The 26665-nt window shown below is 47.1% G+C and overlaps 1 protein-coding gene across 4 annotated transcripts in view; it reads left to right on the top strand.

Annotated features, from left to right (window-relative positions):
* Positions 1-26665, top strand: part of CNOT10 (CCR4-NOT transcription complex subunit 10) — a 114396-nt gene that overhangs the window by 28323 nt on the left and 59408 nt on the right. For all 4 annotated transcript variants that reach the window (XM_085847486.1, XM_085847489.1, XM_085847488.1 and 1 more), the window contains 6 exons: positions 807-952; positions 4436-4525; positions 9535-9618; positions 9788-9905; positions 18038-18184; positions 18368-18570. In XM_085847486.1, the coding sequence (XP_085703612.1) occupies positions 807-952; positions 4436-4525; positions 9535-9618; positions 9788-9905; positions 18038-18184; positions 18368-18570 (788 nt within the window). The remainder of the gene's footprint in view (positions 1-806; positions 953-4435; positions 4526-9534; positions 9619-9787; positions 9906-18037; positions 18185-18367; positions 18571-26665) is intronic.

A 26665-nucleotide genomic window follows, 5' to 3' on the forward strand; every position in this document is an offset into this window, starting at 1 on the left:
CTATTGGAACATTCAAAAACACGACACATTAAAAGACAGATTCCAAAGGTAAGAACATTAAAACAGTGTTTCCAGCGATGGCAGTTTTAAACACAAACATTGGGAATGGGTAGACGACATCTTTCTATACATTAAAAAAAAGCATATCTCGTCACAATTAAATTACCTCACGCTTATTCTAATACATTCAATACAGGAGATAACTACCCTATAACCATGCAAAATTAGCCCCTATAAGTCATTCCCACAACAGTATTCCTTTTAAAATCTTAAACCCAAACACAAATCGGTTCCTGCCGACATTTCTGACCGAATCACACTCAGATATGATTTAACAAGTATGCTACGGTCCAGCAATGGGAATATTCTTGTAGTTCCCCCTTCGCGGATGAAAACTGGTTGATCAAGCATTCTTCAGCTGTGCTTCACAACTGTGGAACTTGTGACCATTTAAAATTCACACAAACCTGGACTGTTATACTTTGCGAATCTCTACATCTCAACTTTTCCATCTTGCTTATTCTTAACTTTTACTCGTATTATTCCTTCAGATTTTCCTTCTAAATGAAAAGCACGATGTAAGTAATTCATTGGTTTATTTATTTATTCATTCTTCCATTTGAATTTTTTTTTTGACCCGTCATTTCAACAGAGCACAATTGTAGCTCTTCTGAGTTGTATTGAGAAACCACCCATTTTTTGTTTGAGTCTGTCTTACTCCTTTGGACAGTTCGACATCGAGACTTGCTGCTTGCAAATTAATTGACCCCCGACAAGTTATCAAATCATCTGTTAATTATTTGCAGAGGAAAAGTTTGCACAAGCTGTATGCTGCCTGCTGGTAGACCTGTACCTGCTCACCTACCAGGCTGAGAAGGCGCTGCCATTGCTTGCCGTGTTGGAGAAAATGCTTACGCAAGGAGCTGGGAATGCCAATGGAAAAAGTGCTGAGGTCTGCCGGAGGCGTTGTTTTCGGGTTGTCCGTCCGTCCGTGCTAATTTTCTTTGTTTTCTCTACAGCCGATTGACACAAAATTTTCACCATACTCATGTCGAATGTTTAAATGATAATTATGATGTAATAGGTCATGTGGTGTGGCAGCCATGTTGGAAAAAAGGAAAAACGTTGGACCTCTGTATAATCTGAAACCGCTTCATGAAACAAAAATTGAAACTTGGCACATGTTAAGTACTCCCCATGGTAAATGAGTGTGATTTTTTTTTTGAAGACGTCATAGATGGGGCTTCATTATGACGTAATTGCATACATCGAACGCTTTATCCGATCAGTATGAATTTTTTTGAAGGTTATCTAAGGCTAAGTTGTATGGGGGGAGAGGGGGATTGATGACATCATTGGTCACGTGGTTTGGCAGCCACATTTGTTTTTAACATTAAAAACCTTCAACAATAATGTGGACGGAGGCACACAGTATTTGCTGACATCACGGCATCAAAGCATGCTGTTCCAGTTTAAATATGTAGAGATTCAGTGATACAGATTAGTTGTAGATTGTAGTAGTACTCAGAGATGAGAAAATGTTTTGAAAAGGCCCATTGTTATCAGGAAATCCAAAAGTGCGGGAAATGTGTTCCATAAATACAGACAGCCCTTCATCTAAAATGACACAAACGTTGGAGTAAAGAATGCGGTCAATATCTTCTGAGACTATTTAAACTGTTCAATTTAAACATTTTCTCTTTTTTTTTTTTTTTTTTGTTTGTTTGTTTCTAAATACCAGCTGACCTTGAAAACTTAAATGCTGCAAGTGCTAGTTTCGATGATGTCGATCAATGTACCAAAAATAATTAAAATGTGAAAGACTGCAGATTAAACGTGAAGGGCACTCGGTCGGCACCAAATTTCATCCGAATCCGACCACAACTTTTTGAGATATCGTGCTATATATTGTTTTTGGTCCTATCTATCAATTGTGACGAATCACTTAAAAAATTCTAGTAGCTGCATCCAGATCCGGAACTTCACCAAAATATAATCAGTTTGTCCTTGTCACACACCCAACCTGCCCACCAAATTTCATCCGTATCCGTCCATAACTTTTTGAGATATCCTGCACACAAACAAACAGACAAAGAGGGGTGAAAACATAACCTCCTTAACCTTTGGTGGCAGAGGGAATAATATCCACGAGTTTAAGTGCAAATCTCGTCACACTCGTTCACCCTGAAACAGAATGAGTGTTTAATGTGGCTACAACACAGAAGGAATGGGCCAAATGGCCTCTTCTTGCTCAGTGGTATAGGCCTCCACTACTTTTGGAAGTAACTTGGTGGGAAATTGGCTTGTTGGTCACACACATTTCACCGATAAAGGTGTTTGGAAGGTCCGTTTGTTTCTGGTGTGCATAGACCCTTGGAGAAAAATGCATCGGCATGGACATCTGGGTATTAAACATTAACACCGCCATAAACAGGGTAAAACAGGATTTTTGCTGATCACATCGATCCCATGCGTTAGGGAACTAGATTTTCAAACACACGCTACCATACATACAGTGCCTATAGAAAGTCCACACCCCCTTTCAAAATTTTCACCTTTTGTTGCCTTTTCGCCTGGAATTAAATTGCATTAAATCAGACTTTTTCCACCTTTATTTACACATTATAACCCACAACTTCTTAACATTTCAGGAAATTAATTTTACATACAAAACAGGAATATCTTGGTTGGATAAGTGCCCACTCCCTGACAGCAATTACAGCTGTAAGTCTGTTGGGATAGGTCTCTACCAACTTGGCGCACTTTGATTGGACAATATTTGCTCATTCTTCTGGACAAAACTGTTCAAGCTCAGTCGAGTTGTGTGGGAAGCGTTGATAGACGGCAATCTTCAAGTCATGCCACAGATTTTGGATTGGATTGTGGTCGAGGCTCTGAATGGGCCACTCAAGGATATTTATCTTTTTTGTTCCTTTGCCACTCCGGTGTAGCTTTGGCTGTGTTTCAAGTCGTTGTCATGTTGAAAGGTGAACTTCCGTCCCAATTTCTTGTAGAGTGCAGCAGGTTTTCCTCTAGGATTCTTCTGTATTTTGCTCCATCCATTTTCCATTTTATCCTGACAAGTGCCCCAGTCCCTGCTGATGGGAAACATCCCCACAACACGATGCGGCCACCACCATGCTTCATCGTGGGGATGATGTTTTTGGGGTGATGTGCTGTTTGCACCAAATGTAACGTTTTCCATTGAGCCCAAAAAGTTCCATCTTGTTTTCATCAGACCGCAAAACTTTTTTCCACATGGCTTCAGAATGTCCGGAGTGTTTTTTGCATACCTCAAACTGGACTCAAAGTGGGCTTTTTTGAGTAATGCCTTCCTTCTTGCCACCCTACCGTACGGGCCAGACTTGTGGAGTGCTTGGGATATTGTTGTCACATGTACACGGTGACTGGCCTTTGCCATAAAGCCCTGTCGCTCTTTCAAAGTTGCATTAGCCTCTTGGTACCCTCGCTTATCAGTCTCCTCCTTGCTTGGTCATCCAGTTTGGAGGGACGGCCTGATCTTGGCAGGGTGTTGGTGGTACCATATGCTTTCCAGTTCTTAATGATTGTCGTGATTGTGCTCCAAGAAATATTCAAGGCCTTTGAAGTATTTTTATACCCATCTCCTGATCTGTGCCTTTCCAAAACTTTATCCCAGAGGTCTTTTGGAAGCTGCTTGGTACTCATGGTTGAGTCTTTGCTGTGAAATTCACTTCCCAGCAGAGGAAACTTACAGGAACAACTGATTTTATTCTGAAATAATCAGAATCACTACAATTTAATGGAGGTGGAGGCCAATTAACTTGATGTGTGATTTTGAAGGTGATTGGTTACACCTGAGCTCATTTACAATTGCTATTATAAAGATGGGGGGGGGGGTGGACACTTATCCAACCAAGATATTCTAGTGTTGTATTTTTAATTAATTTTCTGAAATTTGTGGAATTTTTTTTCACTTGGAAGTTGTGGGTTACGATGTGGGAAAAGTCTGATTTAATTCCAGGCTCTAAGGCAACAGAAGGTGAAACTATTGAAAGGGGGTGTAGACTTTCTATAGGCACTGTACACTGTGAGCATGCATAGTTTTGTGTGGACACCTGGAGCAGTGTACAAGCAGGAAGGAGGGGAAAAACGGTGAGATGCTGGGGATGTGCATTCCCTAACCCTTGACACATCAAGGTGGAAAAAGTGAGGTATATATTTTGATTTAAGGGCTCAGGGGAGGTGGGAGAGGTGAGGATTGTTGTTGGATTTTATTTTCTGTCGATGAAGGACATGGATATTCAATTTACAATGCATATAATTAATGAAGAATCCAAGAAAGAACAGCTCACTTGCCACTTTTTGTATGAAAGCCCTTTCACCATTCATTGTAATTTTGAATTGTCATGATCTGCAGAGTACAACATCATGAGTCATTCGTTTTGTTCCACAGCCTTCAAACAACAACAACAACAACAAAGAGGGAGCAAGCCACAAGGTGGATGGTTTGGGCATTGAGCTAGCAAGGTCTAAGCTTCACCAGGTGAATCTTTGCTTTGCATTGATAGTCTTGAGAACTTCTTGATGTCACTCTGCAGATATTTTAGTTCACCAGAAAATGGAAGTAGTTGCACGTATAATTTACAAAACGCACTGGTTGAAAATGGTTTGTCGAAAAAATACCGGGGCAGGATAACAAAGTTATTACTTAACTCTGTGTACACTCTTTTTTTTTTTCTTTTTTTTTTTTTTTGTATACCTTGGTCGAGGCTCGTATGAGAGCTAACACACAACTCACAGCAAGGAGGCATGAGACAAGAGGGGCGGGAGTGGAAGGGACAAAACAGTGGGGAACAGACACATTAGGTGAACTGTGGAAGGGAGAGGGATGGGGATGGGACGGGGAACATGGCGAAGAGAAGATGGACATTTCAGGGACTTTCAGGAAGGAAAGCAGGAGAAATGAAGGAAGTGGGCTTGGGTGGATTATCGGGGGTAGAAAAGATCGAGGATTTGGATGGGGGAAGATAAGAGGTGGTGGTAAACAGCTGTTTTGAAAGCCTGGAGGGAAGAATGAGGAAGTTTATTCCAAAGGCGGGAAAAAAGAGGAATGAAAGAGTGAAGATGAGCAGTGATTCGTGATTTTGGTAGTTTTACCAGAAGGGGGTTGTTGGCAGACCTTGAGCGCCCTGTGGAAATGTGGTGGGGACAAATTGCAGAGAGAGCAGGGGGGGCAAGGCTGGAGAGGAGTCGGTAGAAGACAGAAAGACCACCGACCAACCTGAGGTGATTGAGTGAGAGGCCCAAAGACTCAGCTTCATTGCGGGAGATGCCGATGATCTTAAATGCCCTGGTTTCGACAGCGTTAAGCCGAGAAAGGTGGGAGGCAGAAGCACCAGCCCAGAGGGGAGAGCAGTACTCCATCAGGCTACGGACAAAAGCTTTGTAAGTGGTCAGGAGCTCAAGAGGGCCGAGGAAGGACTCAGCACGACAGAGGATTCCCAGTCGGCGACTGGCTTTTGAGGCGAGGTTGGAAATGTGACTTTCCCAGGAAAGGTCATGGCAGATAGTGAGACCTAGAAGCTTGAAAGAAAAGACTTCTTCCAGAGGATTGTTGAGAAAGTGGATGGGGGGGTTTTGTAAACGGTCCTTTCGAAGAGACATAGTGATGGTAACTCTTAAATGGTAACAATCCAAAGCTTTAATTATTTAAATCTATCTTTGTGTATTTTGTGGCAATGCGATGATCTCCCATGTTTTGTGCACTGTTGTACTTTAGGCTTACTTTGTGAAAGTGTGTGTTACATGTTGTTACAGAGCCAGGGTTCAGGGGTTATCATGAGGAGGCTCCTCGTATTCTCTCCTTGACCTCTTGACCTGAGGCTGCCAGCCATGGGTAATTCTGCGCTCCGGGGGGGTTCCTAGGCAATTGCGGACGCCGATTGAAATCACCAAACCGATCGGGGTCCTCGCTCCTTAACTACTATGTTACCTTACCGGTAGTTTGGTCGTCCCAATTGTGGAAACTCGCCATCGATGTCCACCCGTCTATTTAATGCATACGACCGAGCAAACCGTGGGTGAACGTTGGCTATCGGAACAAGCGAATCTGTGGGGTAGAGCGTCCCCGTCTGTATTTTTATACACACTACGTCAAACCAATTGAGGAAAGGACGATCGAGCAGGTTCGAAGTATGCTGTTTAACACACGGCGGGCACTTATTCACAGTCAAATCAGGTAGTAATTGGGAAGCACATCTTTACAAAGCAATGAAAGATACAACAGAGCAGCAATCTTATTCTCTTAGCATCTAAGAAGCCTCTTCTGCATTCTTATTTACTCTATACAAGGTACAGGTGCGCCATCAGAAACATTCTGCATTCCAATGTCTCCCGTGCATTCCAACAGCGTCAAACAGGTCTCTGGTTTTGCCTTTTCAAGGTTTCCGGGCCGGGCAGGGTCATGAGAGGGCAGCGATCATGTGAGATGGAGTTACCGGGATCAAAGGGTGTGGTGCGGCCTTTGACCCGATGCAGCGTGCCCCCATTGGCTGCAACTCACAACTACCCCCAGGGAGAGTGCGCCAAACTCTCCTCACAGCTCCCGAGGGAACCGCACCCCAAACCGCACCGAAGTCTTTGTTACCCGTCATCACGCTTCCATCATTGTTCTTGCCATTGCGGTGGTTGTTTGAAATGTGTGCTGCGCCGTATGAAAAGTACAAGGAATGAAAGAAAGTGGGGCATTTTGAAGGGATTGAAATAATTCATGTAAATCGGTTTTGTAATCGGGATGAGTTGCGTAAAGTAATTGAAAGGTGGCGCGGTGAACAGAGGTTCGGGAGCGAAATGGTGGGTATTGTAAGCGGACTATGGGTAGATGGATTGATGGATTTGGAAGATGGAGAGAGAGGAGATTAAGAATGTGAGAATTATTTGAAAGAGAAAACCTAGCTAAACCCACACAACGCATTTGTCCCTCATCCCCTATACAACGGGTAGGTAATTTAACTAAGTACACAAACTAATGAAATAACTAATTCTGGTGGATCCTATGTGTTCTTGTATGCTCTTCCCCCGGGTTCACTTCCACAACCATCACAATACGTTTGAACTATTTACCATTTGGGTGATGGTATCATTTCACATGTCCTAAAAACCTGCTCTGCTGGTCTTGCATAACCTCGCTCTTCCCTTTTCACCTTGCCATTTGCACTCGGTCATCTTCCATCTGCTTGTAAATCTGCCACCATCACTGCTTTACATAAAAAGGTTCAAAAACTGATACCCTCCACAACAGATGTATCAACTTGCTTCCAACCATCAGCAAGGTCATGGAATCCATAATCACAGTTGACATGAAACCCTTCCTTTTCTCCAACAATCTCATCTCAGATCACCAATTTGGTGTCGCACAAAGTCACACCACCTTGGACATGCTGCTTCGACTCCCCAACATTGGATAGAGGCCCTCAATGTCAGACATGAGTTCAGGGCCATCTCACTGGATATATCTCGTACTTTTGATACAGTCTGGCATTCTGCCTTGCTCTCCAAACTGTCTGCCTCTGGCATCAAAGGCCAACTCCACACACAGCTTACTGACTTCCTCTATTCTCATAGCCAATGTGTGGCACTCCACGGAATCCTTTCATCTCCTCTCCCTGTCAAGGCTGGAGTGCCCCAAGACAGTGTTCTTGGCCTAGTACTGTTCCTAATCTTCATCAATGATCTCTCTGACTCTGAAAATCCCTCTTTATCTATTTGCTGATGACTCCACCCTGTGCTGTGACATCCCTCATCCTTTAGACAGGCAGTCTGCAGTCTCTTACCTCTCTTCAGACCTTGGGGGGGGGGGGGGGGGAGCACAAGCTGGTCAAACACTGGACTATGTCTTTCATTCCTGACAAATCTCACACCCTCACTATCTTTCTCCGCAATGACCATCTGGCAAACTCCCCACAACTCCTCCCCCCCCCATCTGCTTTCCAATTATCTTAAGGTTCAGTCATTCAAACTCCAAGGTCTCACTGTCAGCCACAATCTTTCTTGGGTAAACTACATTTCAACTTTGGCCTCCAAATCCAGACACCGACTGGGCATCCTCCATTATACAAAGTCCTTCCTTGGCACTCCTGAACTCATATCCACCTACAAGGCCTTCATTTGAGGCTTGATGGAGTCCTGTTTTCCCCTCTGGGCTGGCTCCCCTGCCTCATATCTTGATCAACTTGATGCTGTGGAAACCAAGGTCTTCAAGATCATGGGAATTTCCCAGGCTGAAGCTGAGTCAATGGGCTTATTACTTCGCCATCGTAGACAGGTCGGTGGTCTCTGTCTTCTACCGCCTCCTTTCTGGTCTTGCACTCTCTGCTCTTTCCGTGCTTTGTCCTCCTCAAGTTTCTGCAAAGATCACACGGTCCACCATCAACCCTCTTGTGGTAAAATCACTGCTCACCTCCACTCATTTGTTCCCCTTTTTTCCTGCCTGTGGCATTAACTTCCACATCCTCTTCAATCTCATCATTCTTCCCTCCAGGTTTTCTCAACAGCTGTTCACCACCATCTCAGACCGTCACCAATCCAAAACCATGATCCTTTTTACCCTCGTTAACCCCACCCAAATCTCTCCTAATTTTCCAGTTTTTCATCCTTTGAGTTTTCTTCTCCATGCATGCGTGTTTTGAGTCCTGTTTTTGTCTGTTCCTTCCTGATCCGTTCAGTGCGCTAACTCTTCCATGAGCCTCGACTCCATAGAAGAAAAAAAAATGATAAAAAAACAGTTTGTGCTTCAGCCTCATTGCAGGATATTCAAATAATGATTAGCGTTTTCAATTCCATAAGAATCCAGAAGAGACTGATGTGATGCTGCGGCGCCCTCTCATAGGGGAGAGTAATCCTCCATTTAGCCGTCAACAAAGGCTTTATAGACTGAATTGTTCTGATTTTCCAAAGGAAACACTTGGATCAATGGAGGTTGCTCAGTCTAGAGTTGGCTTTGGAGGCCAGATTTACTATTTGGTTGGCCAGGAGAGGTCACTGCTGATGTTGAGGCTTAGAAGTTCAAGAAAGTAAACCTCTTCTTGTGGCTGATAGTAGAAATAAATGGATGGTTTTGTTTGATGATCCTTTCGGAGCTACAGGTTGAAACTGATAATTTCCAGGGTAAAAGGACATGTTCCAACCCCTTGGGCGTTCTTTAGCGTCTATAAAAGGGAAGAGGAGACAGGTGGCCTACAAAAGCCTCATCAAACAGGCCACCGAAGCCGAGTACCTGAAATAAATATCCATAAGAAAAGAGGCCGTGAGGGAAGTGGAAACAGGAACGTTTCGCCAAACCATGTTATGTTCTCTTGTTCAGTTCTTGTTTTGTTGTTTTATTCATTTTTCTCCACATTAAATTGTAAGTCTTATCCCCCTTTAGTTTCCATTTCATTCATTGTGGAGATAAGGAGTTAGGAATTGTGCATCATCTACCTGCTGAAAGTTAGTTGATCAGTATTTTGACGCGTGGACACTCACGGGGTTGTCTTTGTGCATGTACGTGTTCAGTACAAGGTTCGTTCATATCTACAGATGAAGTCTTTGAAGGCGTGCAAGCGGGAGATCAAATCTGTAATGAACACATCAGGAAATGTATGTAAATACAGTCCCATTCAAGCACCTTGCAGTTCTTACCCATCGACGGGGAGTTTATAACTTTGTTTTGTATTGTAACTTATTTTGGTATTCATGACGGCATTGCTTCCAAATATGAAATTTTGTGCTTCTGATCTTTCTCCCTTTTTTTTTATTCTCCCCACAGTCGATTTCTTCACTGTTCCTAAAAAGCAATTTCGAATTCCAGCGGGGCAATTACCGTAAGGCCGTGAAGCTTCTCAACAGCGCGAATATTGCCGATCACCCTGGCTTTATGAAAACTGGTGCGCTCTCCTACTCATGGCCATCAATTATTTGTGAAATCTTGTTCACACGTCCTCTTTGTCCATACATTTGTATGTGTGTGTATATGTTTCTACAGGGTGCAACAAAATTCTGGAATTGTAGGTTATTATTATTATTTTTTCTGTTTTTTATTTTCTGAAATATGTTGTGTATGCCAACCATCCGCAAACAATGGAGGCATTGAAAGAACGTATTTGAGAGGAATGTAACAAAATCAGTATATGGATACACTGCACGCAGTCGTTAAAACTACAAAACTCCAAGTTTATAACTGCAAAGCGCACCATGGATTACAGTTTGAACATTTGCTCGAATAAAAGCCTTTGATTCTGGAATTTTGTTACACAAAACCCAAAATACACAATTGACCTACGATTCCAGAATTTTGTTGCGCTCCACATATTGTTGTGGTTCTGCCAAACTGTCACTCTCCTCAGCTATGGCAAACAACATATTGTGGTCCTGAGGCAGTTATTTCATTGGTACTCGTTTTAGATAACCCTTCCCTCATGTATCGTGTGTTGATGGAACAAAATGTGTTGCGAGGACTTTTTATTCTCCAATCTATTTTATTTTACATTACTTCACACATAACCCCTCCTGTCCTTCATGCATTCGTGCATGCCACAGACTCCAGCAACAGGCAGTTAATTTGCATATGCATGCCATTTCCCACTCAAACCTCATGCCATTCTCAAGCTGACGCTCACCTCAGACCTTCATCGTACTCAGACCCCCAATGCTGCAACATTCCTGCAATCACCACAATGCCTTCTTAAAACTCCCCATGACATCAGCCCACAACCCAAGCTCGCCTGCACTCACCATTGATGCTACAATCTCGATGACCAGCTCCATCATGAACTCGCCGCACCACAACAGCAAAGCTACACCACCATTGCCATCACTCGACCACAGTCATCATTAATGACCACCAGCGGGGACAAGAAGGCGCGCTCATGGGCAGGGTGTGTGATCACCCCATGTTATTCTCGGAGCTCCGTCGCGTGGCAAAGTGTGGAGCAAATGGGGCCATTTCTGGTGGGAAATCTTCGCCGGAACGGAGCCTACACAGTGGCTCGAGTGCATGTACCAATGAGGGAGTGGGAAAACACCCCTTACTCCATGTGTTCTGCTCTCAGGTGCTGTCCTCACTTTGGAAAGTATAAAAGTAAGCTCTGATCTCTCCCTCTTTCTCCCCCCCTTTCTCCCCCCTCATTTCTCCCCCCTCATTTCTGTCTCTCTCCTCATTTCTCTCTCCTCTCTCTCATTTCCTCTCTCTCTCTCTCATCTCTCCCCTCTCTCTCCCTCCCCTCTCTCTCTCTCTCTCTTTTCCCTCTTTTTCTCTCTCTCCCTCTCTCTCTTTTCTCCTCTCTCTCTTTTCTCTCTCTCTCTCCTCTTTTTCTCTCTCTCCCTTTATCTCCCTCCTCTTCTTTTCTTTTTCTCCCCCCTCTTTTTCTCCCCCTCTTTTTCACCCACCCCTTTTCTCCACCCCCTTTTTCTCCCACCCCCCTTTTTCTCCCACCCCCTTTTCTCCCACCCCTTTTCTCCCACCCCCTTTTCTCCCACCCCCTTTTCTCCCACCCCCCTTTTCTTTCACCCACCCCTCTTTTCTCCCCACCCCTTTTCTCCCCACCCCCTTTTTCTCCCACCCCCTTTTTCTCCCACCCCTTTTTCTCCCACCCCTTTTTCTCCCACCCCCTTTTCTCCCACCCCCTTTTCTCCCACCCCCTTTTTCTCCCACCCCCTTTTCTCCCACCCCTTTTCTCCCACCCCTTTTTCTCCCACCCCCTTTTCTCCCACCCCCTTTTCTCCCACCCCTTTTTCTCCCACCCCCTTTTCTCCCACCCCCTTTTTCTCCCACCCCCCTTTTCTCCCACCCCCTTTTCTCTTTTTCCCACCACCCCTTTTTCTCCCACCCCCCTTTTCTCCCACCCCCCTTTTCTCCCACCCCCTTTTCTCCCCCACCCCTTTTCTCTCTCCACCCCCTTTTCTCCCACCCCTTTTTCTCCCACCCCCCCTTTTTCTCCCACCCCCTTTTCTCCCACCCCCCCCCTTTTCTCCCACCCCTCCCCCTTTTTCTCCCTCCCACCCCCCTTTTCTCCCACCCCTTCTCCCCCTTTTCTCCCACCCCTTTTCTCCCACCCCCCTTCTTTTCTCCCACCCCCTTTTCTCCCACCCCCTTTTTCTCCCACCCTTTTCTTTTCCCACCCCCTTTTTCTCCCACCCCCTTTTTCTCCCACCCCTTTTTCTCCCACCCCCCACCTTTCTCCCCCCACCCCTTTTCTCCTACCCCTCCTTTCCACCCCCTTTTCTCCCACCCCCTTTTCCTCCCACCCCCCTTTTCTCCCACCCCCCTTTTCTCCCACCCCTTTTCTCCCACCCCTTTTTCTCCCACCCCCCTTTTCTCCCCACCCCCCTTTTCTCCCACCCCCCCCCTTTTTCCCACCCCCTTTTTCTCCTTACACCCCCTTTTTCTCCCACCCCACCCCTTTTCTCCCACCCCCTTTTTCTCCCACCCCCTTTTTCTCCCACCCCCTTTTTCTCCCACCCCTTTTCTCCCACCCCCTTTTTCTCCCACCCCCCTTTTTCTCCCCACCCCTTTTCTCCCACCCCCTTTTCTCCCACCCCCTTTTCTCCCACCCCCTTTCTCCCACCCCCTTTTCTCCCCCACCCCCTTTTCTCCCACCCCTTTTTCTCCCACCCCCTTTTCTCCCCACCCCCTTTTCTCCCACCCCCTTTTTCTCTCCCTCTCCCCCACCCCCTTTTTCCCACCCCCCTTTTTCTCCCACCCCCTTTTTCTCCCCCACCCCCCTTTTCTCCCACCCCCTTTTCTCCCACCCCCTTTTTTCTCCCCACCCCCTTTTTCTCCCACCCCTTTTCCCCTCCCACCCCCTTTTCTCCCACCCCCCTTTTTCTCCCACCCCCTTTTCTCTCCCACCCCCTTTTCTCCCACCCCTTTTTCTCCCACCCCCTTTTTCTCCCACCCCCCCCCTTTTCTCCCACCACCCTTTTTCTCCCACCCCCTTTTTCTCCCACCCCCCCCCCCCTTTTCTCCCACCCCCTTTTTCTCCCACTCCCCTTTTCTCCCACCCCTTTTTCTCCCACCCCCTTTTCTCCCACCCCCCCCCCCTTTTTCTCCCACCCCCTTTTTTCTCCCACCCCTTTTTCTCCCACCCCCTTTTCTCCCACCCCTTTTCTCTCCCACCTCCCCTTTTCCTCCCACCCCCTTTTTCTCCCACCCCTTTTCTCCCACCCCCTTTTTCTCCCACTCTCCCTTTTTCTCCCACCCCCTTTTCTCCCACCCCCTTTTCTCCCACCCCCTTTTTCTCCCACCCCCCTTTTTCTCCCCCCCACCCCCTTTTCTCCCACCCCCCTTTTCTCCCTGCCACTCCCCCTTTTCTCCCACCCCCCCCCCTTTTCTCCCACCCCCTTTTTCTCCCACCCCTTTTTTCTCCCACCCCCTTTTCTCCCCACCCCCCTTTTTCTCCCACCCCTTTTTCTCCCACCCCCTTTTTCTCCCACCCCCTTTTCTCCCCACCCCCTTTTTCTCCCACCCCCTTTTCCTCCCACCCCTTTTCTCCCACCCCTTTTTTCTCCCACCCCTTTTTCTTTTTCTCCCACCCCCTTTTTCTCCCACCCCCTTTTTCTCCCACCCCTCTTTTCTCCCACCCCTCTTTTCTCCCACCCCCCTTTTTTCTCCCACCCCTCCTTTTCTCCTACCACCCCCTTTTTCTCCCACCCCCTTTTCTCCCACCCCCCTTTTTCTCCCCTTTTCTCCCTTTTCTCCCACCCTCCTTTTTCTCCCACCTCCCTTTTTCTCCCACCCCCCTTTTTCTCCCACCCCCCCCTCTTTTCTCCCACCCCCTTTTTCTCCCACCCCCCTTTTCTCCCACCCCTTTTCTCCCACCCCCCTTTTTCTCCCACCCCCTTTTTCTCCCACCCCCTTTTCTCCCACCCCCTTTTCTCCCACCCCCTTTCTTTCTTTTTCTCCCACCCCCCCTTTTCTCCCACCCCCCTTTTCTCCCACCCCCTTTTTCTCCCACCCCCTTTTCTCCCACCCCCCTTTTTCTCCCCCCACCTCCCCCTTTTCTCCCACCCCCTTTTCTCCCACCCCCTTTTCTCCCACCCCCTTTTCTCTCCTCTCTCCCCCTTTTCTCCCACCCCTTTTTCTCCCACCCCTTTTTCTCCCACCCCCTTTTTCTCCCACCCCCCTTTTCTCCCACCCCCCCTTTTCTCCCCACCCCCCCCTTTTCTCCCACCCCCTTTTTCTCCCACCCCCTCTTTTCTCCCACCCCTTTTCTCTCCCACCTCCCCCTTTTTCTCCCACCCCTTTTCTCCCACCCCTTTTCTCCCACCTCCCTTTTCTCCCACCCCCCCTTTTCCTCCCACCCCTTTTTCTCCCCACCCCTTTTTCTCCCACCCCCTTTTTCTCCCACCCCCCCTTTTTCCCGGTACCCCCCCTTTTTCTCCCACCGCCTTTTTCTCCCACCCCCCTTTTTCTCCCACCCCCTTTCTTTTTCTCTCCCACCCCCTTTTTCCCACCCCCTTTTCTCCCCACCCCCCCCCCTTTTTCTCCCACCCCCCTTTTCTCCCACCCCTTTTCTCCCACCCCCCCCCTTTTTCTCCCACCACCCCCCCTTTTTCTCCCACCCCCTCTTTTTTCTCCCACCCCCTTTTCTCCCACTCCCCCTCTTTTCCCACCCCCTTTTCTCCCACCCCCCTTTTTCTCCCACCCCCTTTTTCTCCCACCGCCTTTTTCTCCCACCGCCTTTTTCTCCCACCCCCCTTTTTCTCCCCCCCCCTTTTTCTCCCACCCCCTTTTTCTCCCACCCCCTTTTTCTCCCACCCTTTCTTTTCTCCCACCCCCCTTTTTCTCTCCCACCCCCCTTTTTCTCCCACCTCCCTTCTCTCCCACCCCCTTTTCTCCCACCCCCTTTTTCTGCCACCACCTCCTTTTTCTCCCACCCCCCTTTTCTCCCACCCCCTTTTCTCCCACCCCCTTTTTCTCCCACCCCCTTTTCCCACCCCCTTTTTCTCCCACCCCCTTTTTCTCCCACCCCCTTTTTCTCCCCACCCCCTTTTTCTCCCACCCCCTTTTTCTCCCACCCCCTTTCTTTTTCTCCCACCCCCTTTTCTCCCACCCCCCTTTTTCTCCCACCACCCCTTTTCTCCCACCCCCCCCTTTTCTCCCACCCCCTCCCCTTCTTTCTCCCACCCCCCTTTTTCTCCCACCCCCCTTCTTTCTCCCACCCCCCTTTTCTCCCACCCCCTTTTCTCCCACCCCCTTTTTCTCCCACCCCCTTTTCTCCCACCCCCTTCCCACCCCCTTCTCTCCCCACCCCCCTTTTCTCCCACCTCCCTTTTCTCCCACCTCCCCCTCTCCCACCCCTTTTCCCACTCCCCTTTTCTCCCCAATCCCCTTTTTCTCCCACCCCCCCCCTTTTTCCCACCCCCCTTTTCTCCCACCCCTCTTTTTCTCCCACCCCCCTTTTCTCCCACCTCTTTTTCTCCTCCCACCCCCCTCTTTCTTTTTCTCCCCCCACCCCCTTTTCTCCCACCCCCTTTTCTCCCACCCCCTTTTCCCACCCCTTTTCCCACCCCTTTTTCTCCCACCCCCTTTTCTCCCTCCCACCCCCTTTTCTCCCACCCCCCTTTTCTCTCCCACCCCCTTTTCTCCCACCCCTTTTTCCCTCCCACCCCTTTTCTCCCACCCCCTCCTTCCCTCCCACCCCCTTTTTCCCACCCCCTTTTCTCCCACCCCCTTTTCCCTCCACCCCCCTTTTTCTCCCACCCCCTTTTTCTCCCACCCCTTGTCTCCCCACCCCCTTTTCTCCCACCCCCTTTTCTCCCACCCCTTTTCTCCCTTTTCCCTTCTTCCCCCTCTTCCCTCTTCCCTCCCTCTTCCCTCCCTCTTACCTCCCTCTTCCCTCCCTCTTCCCTCCCTTTTCCTCCCTCTTCCCTCCCTCTATTGTCTGGTCCGCCTGCTTCTTTCGCATCTGGTCTGCCTTTTGTTCTTGGGGTTGGAGAGTGAAACAGAATCCACGGGGTGAAGCACTGAACAGAACGGAGAGCTGAACACCAGACCGAGCACTGCCTTGGATACCATAAACATGTACACATTCAGCAACAAATTTCCAAAAACAGGTGCAAATTGCAGACACTACACTGGAAAAGAAATCAGAAACAAGCAGCCCCAATGATCGCAAAGAAAACTACAAAAGGAAATCGCAGATATATAGGAGAATGACAATAGAGCAGGAATATTAAAAAAAACATCTTGACAAGATGGGGATTGACAAGGAAGACTCTTTGGAATGGCTAAGAAGAGGTCAAATCAGTCAGGATGGAGAACGAGTCATCATAAATGCACGAGACCAAGGACACTACATTAATGCCTTTAAGAAAATGGTGGAAAAGCCAATCAGACAAATGAAGGTTTTTGTGGGGGGGGGGGGGGAGTGTAGAAACAAAGTACCAGTCACCTCCTTTCCGGATGTAACAAAACTCATCCAGAAGCTTGTGTACCGATGAACTGTGTGTGCTTAAAAGGAGGGGGACTATGTTGTAAAATGATGCTCTTGTACATGCTCAACTGTAGTTTTAAAACATATTATTGTAGATACGTTTTGACTCACCCTCGTATAATACTCACACGTGACAAGATGATCCCATCAAGTGTGGACATTACAAACAATGCAATGCATCCAGACATAGTGCTCAAACACACGGAGGAAAAGTCAGCATTGTTGATTGAGGTTTCATTTCCCAATGACTTTGGATTAACTGCTGCAGAAATCAGGAAAATGACCAAATACTAGGATCTGAAAACTGATCTGCAATACATTTGAGAAAGGATTTGGAAGCTGAAGAAAGCTGAAATCGTACCCGTGATAGTCGGAGCTACATGAATGATAAAGAAAACCCTCACCGAGTAATTATAAATCATTTCGGGAATATCACTACAAACGAGCTACAAGTGGAGGCTGTCAGTGGTTCAGTGAAGGGTTTAAAAAGAGTCCTTGGAACGAGGCTATGAGAACGAAGTTCCACAGTTTAGTTCGTGAATCATGATCGTTTACCACAAAATATAAGATGGAGATTTTTAGTTCTGGGAGAACTCCCTCCCACCCCCTGAAACCCACAAATGTTGATAACAAGCTACGTGAAATCGATTGCATTGATTTTGTGACCTTTCAAACAAACAATTTGCTCCTGAAGTGATTGAGGGTTAATTAAACAAAGGGTTTGATTCCTTATGCAACTGAGAATCATCTGATTTTTCTCTGTTGATCTTACTTTTTCACGTTTTATCGGCATTTTTTATATGTACATATTTTTCATCTTTATTACTTTGTAGTAGTTTGTGAAGATTCTATATGTTAAGTTTGATTTGGAAGCATTTATGAAATAAGCTCAGGTGGCATCAAAATGTGAAGACTTTTGCAGGCCACAACATATGAATCCCAAATGTAGTAAAAAAATTCTGTTAATATTTAATTTTATTTCAATCTAATTTTGACAATTAAATGCTGACATAAATTGTACGTGGAATAACAAAAAAATTATTTCCTTAAAGATGTTTTCTCCATGGAATAATTAGATCATTAGGATTTCCAACCTTCCTTGTACTACTGCCACTTCTTTAACAGCCTCGATTAATCCTAACTTGTTGGGTCAGTTGAGAGGGACGTTTGGCCAAAGTCTATCACAAACTGGTTGTCCATGCTTGACATTCAACTGGAGCTGAGCAGGGCAGGAATTTGTAATTTGTTCAGGGTGATGATGATAATTCGCCCACTCTTCCTGAAAAACAACGTGAGATCTTTGACGTCCCCGACCTAATGCTATCAGACGGGACACCCAGCTCAACGTCCATCAGAAGGACGGCACACGTTGTGATGCAAAGTCCTGCCTGCAAAGCACCGCTCCGACGGTTTATAGTCTGGATTTGAATCAAAACCAGATGAGATCCATTTCAAACTCTTGTGCATGTGGCAGGGATTACAAATTGCACCTCGTTTGCTTTGCTCATAAATCTATGGCCCACCCACGATGTAGTAGATTTAAGATCGCACAACCTTTTGTTGTTGTGCTTTTGGCTTGACAGGTGAATGTGTGCACTGCATGTTCTGGAACAACCTGGGTTGTGTACACCACGCAATGGGCAAGCTACATATGAGTTCCTTTTACTTCAGACGGGCACTGCAAGAGAATGACTATGCGACCAACCAGCTTGCAGCACAGATTGAACAAGGTTTGGACACTCCGAAGAATGCGGTTCACTTACTTGTCGCATACATATCAGGTTATGACAATTGCTTACGATTGACTGTACAGTCGTTTTAACAATTATTTTTGGTTCAGGTATCAGGTGATCTTGATGCTTCCAGCTTCACCGTGTGTTCATACCTTGTGTTGTCCGCACACGTCATTTCAGATGAAAAGCTGCCGGGCCGCCCATTGTGCACACTGCTTGCTGATTGTCACCACGAGGTCCTACACAACTGCGGCGTGCTGCTGTTGCAGACTGGCCGGCCTCTGGTTGCTTTTGAGTGCCTCGTTGAAGCCGTTCAGGTCTTCCACAGCAATCCACGTCTCTGGCTACGTCTCGCCGAGTGTTGCATAGCTGCGGGTTCCAGGGTAAGGCCATGATGTCGATCCATTAGAAAAAATTCCATGGTAGTGATGTCCTGTAACTCTTTGGAAAGCAGTTACTGAGTGGTGAAGAGTTTAAAAGCATTGTCAGGAGAGCACGTTTGAAAGTTTTACAATTTATATTTATCATCAAGCAATATTCATGCTCTTCCACTTCCAATTGGGTCATTTGATCATGTGCTTGTGAAAGTCAACATCTCTCTGGCTATTTTTAGAGCTGCCTTAATGCTGGCAAGTCTAGCTGTTCACTCAGGCAGATTGGCAAGGACTACATACAGCAATCTCTCTTCGGGACTGGTCTCCGATATTGACCGTACCTGATGTCAACTCGTTCTTCCATAGAATCTCTCTCTCCCTCTCTCTCTCCCTCTCCCTCTCCCTCTCCCTCTCCCTCTCCCTCTCCCTCTCCGTCTCCGTCTCCGTCTCCGTCTCCCTCTCCGCCTCTCCGCCTCTCCCCCTCTCCGCCTCTCCCCCTCTCCCCCTCTCCCCCTCTCCCCCTCTCCCCCTCTCCCCTCTCTCCCCTCTCCCCCTCTCCCCCTCTCCCCCTCTCCGCCTCTCCGCCTCTCCGCCTCTCCGCCTCTCCGCCTCTCCGCCTCTCCGCCTCTCCGCCTCTCCCCATATATCTCATATATCTCATATATCTCATATATCTCCTGTCTCTCTCTCTCATCCACAGATTCATCCCATCTCATCTTCAATTATCCTACCACTCTTCCTGCCAATGGTACACTGAATCCTGTGGTGAGGCAGTTTCTCTGAAACAACTTGCCTTCTCTTCCCGGAAAGCAAACCCAACTGAAGACAACATCAGATAATTCCAAAAAGCCTGCAACAAGTGTGTGTCCACTCTCAAGAGAACCAGAAAACAACATCTATCCAACCTCAAGATTGAACTTCCAAACTTGTCTCCATCCTTTAAAATCTGGTAGCACCTTGTTTAGTCTTTCTCTGGAGTATATTCCCCTTCCATCCCTACCCTCTCTTCAAATGGCATCGCAGGCGACTTCGCTCATGAGAAGACTGCTTCAGTTCAGTGTTTGCTTCCAAATCTTGTGTCCCCAATCCCTCACTCTCTGAACCCATCCTTCCCTGTCGTGATCAACTGCTTATGTACTCTGCCTTTTGCATTATAAAAGGTGGAGAATGTTCTTTCATCCCTTGAGGATGACTCTGCCACTGTACCTGACAGCATCAGCTCGCATGTCCTAAAATCCTGCTCTGCTGCTCTTTCCCATCCTCTCTCTGCCATGTTCACCCTGTCATTTGCACTCGGTGACCTTCCAACTGCTTGGAAGTTCACCAACATCACTACGTTGCATTAAAAAAGGTGCAAAAACGGATCCCCTCAACTATAGATCAATTGGCTTACGATCAATCATCAGCAAGGTCATGGAATCCATCATCTCAGTTGATATGAAATCCTTCCTTTCAGATGACCAGTTTGGTTTCAGACCAGGTCACTCCACCTTGGACATGCTGCTTTTATTCACCCTACAATGGAAGGGGGTCCTCAATGTCAGACATAAGATCAGGACCGTCTCTCTGGACATATCTCGTGCTTTTGATACAGTCAAGCATCTTGCCTTACTCTCTAAACTCTCTGCCTATGGCATCCAAGGCCAATTCTACACATAGCTCACTGACTTCCTCTACTCTCATAGCCAATGTGTAGCTCTCAACAGAATCCTTTCATCTCCTCTCCTGACCAAGGCTGGAGTGCCCCAAGGCAGTGTTGCAGTGTTCTGGTCCCAGTCCTATTCCTGGTCTTCATCAATGATCTCTCAAAATCTCTGGAAAATCCTCTGTCAATTTTCTGATGACTCCACCCTGTGTCTTGACATCCTTCACACAGGCAGGCTGCAGCCTCTTCCCTCTTTTCAGACCTTGACAAAATCACAAACTGGTCATACGTTTGGAATATGTCTTTCAATACTGACAAATTTCATGCTCTCACTGTCTCTCTCTCCAAAAGGACCGTCTGACAACCCCCCCCCCAACACCCCCATTTCACCCCCCATTTACTTTCTTCACAAACCTCTTGAGGAAGTTCAGTCATTGAAATTCCTGGGTCTCACTATCAGCCATGATCTTTTCTTGGGTAAACCACATTTCAAAGTTCGCTTCCAAAGCTAGCTGCTGACTGGACATCCTCTGTAGTACAGTCTTTCCTTGGCATACCTGAACTCCAATCCACCTACAAGGCCTTCATTCACAGATTGATGGAGTACTGCTGTCCCCTCTGGGCTGGCTCCCCCGCCTCACATCTTGCTCAGCTTGACGCCATGGAAACCCGCGATGAAGCTGAGTCTATGGGTCTATCATGACGTCATCGCTGACAGGTCGGTGGTCTCTCTGTCTTCTTCCGTCTCTTTTCTTGTGTTGCACCCTCTATTATTTTCATGCTCTCCCCCCCCCCCCCCCATCCATGTTTCACATGTGCAGGGCACACACGGTCCACCACCAACCCGCTTCTGGTTAAACTACCTAAATCCAGGATCACTGCTCACCACCACGGTTTCATTCCTTTTTTTCTCCTGATTGTGGAACCAACTTCCACATTCTCTTCAATGTCATTCTTATTTCCAGGTCTTCAAGACAGCTGTTCATCATCATCAGAGATCGTCCCCAATCCAAAACGATGATGTTTTCTACCCTTGTTAATGGTTCTATGGCATCTCTGACAATCGCCAACTCCTACTTTAACACTATAGTACCAGAATGGGTTCACTCACCTTGACATGTAGCAATGAAGATGGTGTCATTTCACAATGGGGTGTTGTTGGTGATGTTATATTTTGCAACCTGGCACACAGCCCTCCCTGTTCAATGGTCGACCTTTAAGTTTGTATTCTGGTTCTCATTCGAAATGAGTGGATGGAACATGCTTCACTCTTCAAAAACCCCTTCTGGATATTATCTTGTCAAATTTCCCTTCAAACTTGTTATTGCTCTTCATCTGCTCACATGGCTATTGCAGACCTGATCTTGCTGAAGGCGACAATGTTGCTCGCAGTCTTTAGAGAGCGCTTGAAACTTTTCTTGTTTGTTTTTTTTTTCTCGTAAATTGGTCTACAATCTCCGCATCTGTCAAAATGAACAGCACCTGGCATATCGTTCACGAATATCTTGACATTCATCGCCTTCATTTCATCCCCTCACATATTCCGCTCTTATCCAACAACCGGACCTTTGTACACTGAAGGGTGGTGATACAGTTGCGAGCAAGCGGCATGCATTTTTTTTCCTGGAAAGCCAATCCCACAGAAGGCCATTCCGCAGTCTGTCGAGAGTGCTCCAAATTATCGTCTGTCCTTGTTTGCACTGGAGCTCATAATCAATCTGCCTGAGATCGGATCTCTTGGGCCTCTTCCCTTCGTTGCAAGTTTTTGAGGAAACTGGTCGAATCGATTTAAGGGACATTTTATTTTTTCCTCTCCCCATCCGCCTCCCATCCCATCATTCTTTCTGAACATATCCAAAACTCGAACACATCTGAAAATGCAAAGCCGAGTCGCGTCCGCTTTGTATTCGGACTTCTTCCGTATGCTAAACATGATGAAAACAGCTAAAAAGTAGGACACTCGGTAGAGCATTTTACTCCAACCAGTTCTGGATCTGGATTCGGATCTTCACCAAAATCGAATCAATTCGTCCTTTTCAGACACCCAACGTGTCCACCAAGTTTCGTCCGAACCCGTTCACAACTTTTTGAGATATAATGCTATTTATCGTTTTTGGCCCTTTCTCTCAATGGTGAAGAATCACTGAGAAAATTATCGCATCCCGATCTTCACCAAAATCGAATCAGTTCGTCCTTGTCACACACCCAACCTGTCCACCAGGTTTCATCCAAATCCGTCCACAACTTTTTGAGATATCGTGCACACAAACAAACACACAAACTGGTGAAAACATAATCTCCTTCCACCATCGGTGGCAGAGGTAATAAAACAGGTGATGTAAATAAACAAGTACAGTATATAAAGCAAACAAAGTATACATGTATAGGAAGGTAGCTGATGTTGAGAATCCGATAACGTTTTATCGTTACTGAGAGTACTCCAGCCATGATGTCTGCCACAACCCCCAACTAACCTCATGTACACCAACCCTTACATACAGTGCCTTCAGAGAGTATTCACACCCCTCCACTTTTGACACATTTTGTTGTGTTAGAATCTGAATTTGAAGTGTATTACATTGAGATTTTTTGTCACCGATCTACACAAAATACCCCATAATGACAAAGTGAAAACATGATTTTGGAAATTTTTACAAATGAAGTATTAAAAGCTGAAATGTCTTTTGTCAATAAGTATTCAATTAAACCGCCTGAGTCAGTACTATGTATTTTGAATACTCTCTCGATAAACTCATGATGTGATTTTGATTGAATTGATCAGGTAAGGTCAGGTATGGGAGCAATGCACCAGAGTACCGCGTCACTGCGTCCACTTTCCGCCGGTACTCCTTGAGCCTCTGGCCATCCCCATCTTCTTGAGATGCTGATCAACCCGCTGCAACCATGAGGCACTTGATCGGCCTCCTCCACTCACAAGGCTCCCTCGCTGAGAGAATCTGGTGAGCAGGATCAGCATCAGAAAAATGATACCTGTGTTCCAGGCAGAGCACAGAACTGCATGCAACGACACGAGTGCAGCATTTCCACCAGCCTTGAGAAGTTCAGCATGGCTACCACAGATCCCTGGAGCTTCACCCCATTTCAACCGGTTTACCGCAGCCTTTGTTTCCACAAACAAAGGTGGACCACAATTGATTGGAGGGTCAGCAATCGGGATTGTAACACTGCTGACATCCAACTCGACAGCTGGTGGATCAGCCTGGTACAGCTGCTCAAAGTAACTGGCCCAGCAGGCCTTCACTTCAGGCTCCACTCTCAAGAGCCCATCACCCTCTGCTCTAACTCCAGTACACCGAGGGACGAGCTTGGATGAACGCAATTTGTGAATTCCCCTGTAAGCAGGATGAGAATCACCTCATCACAGGTGATTCTCTACCCCCTCAGCCTGGCTCTGCGACTCTGGTCAATGGTATCCAGTGTCCCTTGAGAGACAAAATTCTTCTTCGCCCGATGGTGAGTTCCAAGACATCTCCCGGAGACTTCAAGGATGGTGGTTTTGAAGGCACTCCACAACTCTTCAGAATTCCCCAAAGCACACAGACCACCCCCCAAATCCCCACTCAGCCTGTTTGCAAACTCCTCAGCTACCCTCTCATCCTTGAGCTTGCCAAATCCAGCTTTGGCTGGGATGGTACCATTCTCCTGGATTTAAGCTATAACTTCAGAGTTGCTACAACAAGCCTGTGGTCAGTATTGAGGAACTGAGCATTCCGGTAGACCCTGCAGTTCTGTATTATCCTCCATTGACTATCAATGAGCACACGGTCAATCTCCTTTGCCACACCGCCAGCATTGGAATACCAAGTACAGCGATGAGCTTGTGGGCGCTGAAACCATGAACCAGCCACCGTAAGTCCACAACTTCTTGCAAAGTCAAGGAACTTGGTGCTATTCTGGTTCACAGTTCCCGACCCATGGGGACCAACACATGTCTCCAAGCCATCCCTATCGGTTCCAGTCGATGCATTGAAATCTCCCAAGACTAGAATAATATCTCGTCTGGGGCACTGATCAACCACAGACTCGAGCGTGGCAAAGAATGCGTCCTTCACGGTGAGATCACTCGCCTCAGTCGGAGCATTTCCAGAGACCAGGAAAACGACACCTAAGGAGTGACGAATCCTTAATCTCATAATACGCTCGTTGACCGGTGTTACCTCAATTATCATTTGAGTCAGCTTATTGGTCACAGCTACAGCAACTCCTTGGGCATGGCAACCATCAGAGCGACCAGACCAATAGTAGGTGTATCCACCCGCCATGATCTCACCACAATCCGGTCTATGAACCTCAGAGTGCTGCAATACCGATGTCCAAACGCTTGAGCTCAGATGATAACAGAGACAGGTGATAACAGAGAATTCCGTCCATGTCCGTCTATGCAAATTTTATGATCAGGGGAGGTTCACGCCTATTTTTGCCCGACCAATGGCTGACCTGGGGGGGGGCAGTGTGGCCCGGCCTCCAATCGCGTTCTGATCCGGGAATTTGCATATCCGCGCCTCCTGAGAGCTATAAAGGTGCGAGCGGAAGGCGACTTGCGAGGAGAGTGTGGAAGTGGTGAGAGGAGAGAGAAGCGAGAAGTGTGGAGCATTGAGCGTTGGGGAGCGGAGTTGAGAGTTGAGCTGGAAGAAGGGGAGTGCGCGCGGTGGAGCTGCAGGCGGCGGGTCGGGGCAAGGAAGCTCGGGTCCGAGGAAAGCAGGACGGCGGTCGGCGACGAGGTTGCGGTGTGGGGGATCACTCGTCTCGTCATGGGACTCAAGCCAGCCAGCCACTCCCCTCCCCCAGGGCATCAACAATTTCCGTTTCCCCCGCGCTGAGATAGTGCAAAGGGGGCCCCGTTCCTCCCCCACCCCAAACGTGGTGCCAGGGGCACGGAGTCGGGGCACAGCGGCGCGGACATTTTGCAGCTTGCCCGCCAACGCGTCACGAGGACGCGGGTAAGACCTCCCCGGTCTCGCGGACCTGGCCGCTCCTCTAGGTCCCGCGCACATTTGGCCTACAGGCCTGTCTGCCTCCTTGTCTGTGAGGGTGGCTTCCTTCTTTTGCTTTTGTGTAAATGTGTGTTGGCACCGTCTGTGAAGTAAAACTGTGTAAGTGTTGCTGTGTGTACGCGTTGGGTAGGTGTCAACTGTTTTCTTCTTGCCTTTGCTTTTTGTGCATTTTGTATGGCTGTACTATACATGCTTTCCTTGTGTCGCGTAATAAAATGCTTGCTTGTTGAACTGTGCCCGTTTCGCTTCGTCTTTTCTCCATTTGAATCTCCATCTTGCATCACGTAAGGGGTTCGTAGTGGGTGCAACATCCCGGTAATTAATCTGAACCGTACAGGTCGACGATAACACCGCTCGATTATCCCGATAGTACGGAATGTGCCGCCCAAGTGGCTCGTGTCCGGAGTCGACCTGTGGCGAGGTACGATCGCCCGGTTTAGCATCCGCGTGGGTACTTAGGTAGGTCGAGTTTGGCGAACAACCCTATCATACGCAGGTGGCCGATTTCCACGATTTTGGTGAGGTCGAATGGCCCACCCGTGACTAGCTCCCGGCGTTGTTCCGAGAGGGTCATGACAGAATTGTCCGTCCGGTGGGCGACGTGCCGCGATTCGAGTTACGTGGCCGTTCGCATGCCGGCGGGCGCAAATTTGCAACAATATATATATGCAATTTCAGTACTTTTGGGTGTCATGGGACCTTTAAATGTCTTTAAAAGTTGAAATTGAGATCCATTGACGTGCACGTGAAAATCAATGGCAGCAAGGCAAAATGGAATTATATTTATGATGGATACACCAGCTCGAGTTAATTGCAGAGGAGCTTGATGGGGTTAATTACCGCAAGGTTGTCTGGTAGTCAGATATAGAGGGCAAAGGAGAGGATTCATTTTATATGTTGATTACACTATGTAAAGCTCCATTGCATCGTATTCAGGTAAGTGCAATATCAATGCAAATGACTTTCAAATCTTAAATTAATTGAATTAAAATTTGTATACATTCATGTACAATGTTAATTAATCAATTACAGCACATAAATAAGTAATACTTGATGACCATATTTTTATGCCTCCGCTGACGAAGTCGCCGGAGGCATTATGTTTTTGTGTTGTCCGTCCGTCCATCCGTGATAGGTTTTTGTTACCGTGATAACTTTAGAACGGCTGAAATCGACATTTTGACTGCAAGATTCACTTGTTTGCCATTTATATTTCTGTTGTTTCGGATCGAGGCAGACGATAGACAATCAAAAATAAACTTGGTGCAAGTGTGTGTCCTGATGCAACGATAAACTGATTAGATTACGATGTTAAGAGATCAAAGGTCAGAAGTCCTAATATGTAAATAATTCTGTTACCATACCAACTTGTGAACAAGTGATGGGATTGTGACTGAACTTTGTGTAAGTATATATTTTAATGCAATGATGAATTGATTAGATT

This window comes from Eptatretus burgeri, chromosome 11, assembly GCF_056783735.1.
Source record: "Eptatretus burgeri isolate ZD-2024b chromosome 11, Ebu_testis_v1, whole genome shotgun sequence".
Taxonomy (NCBI): domain Eukaryota; kingdom Metazoa; phylum Chordata; class Myxini; order Myxiniformes; family Myxinidae; genus Eptatretus; species Eptatretus burgeri.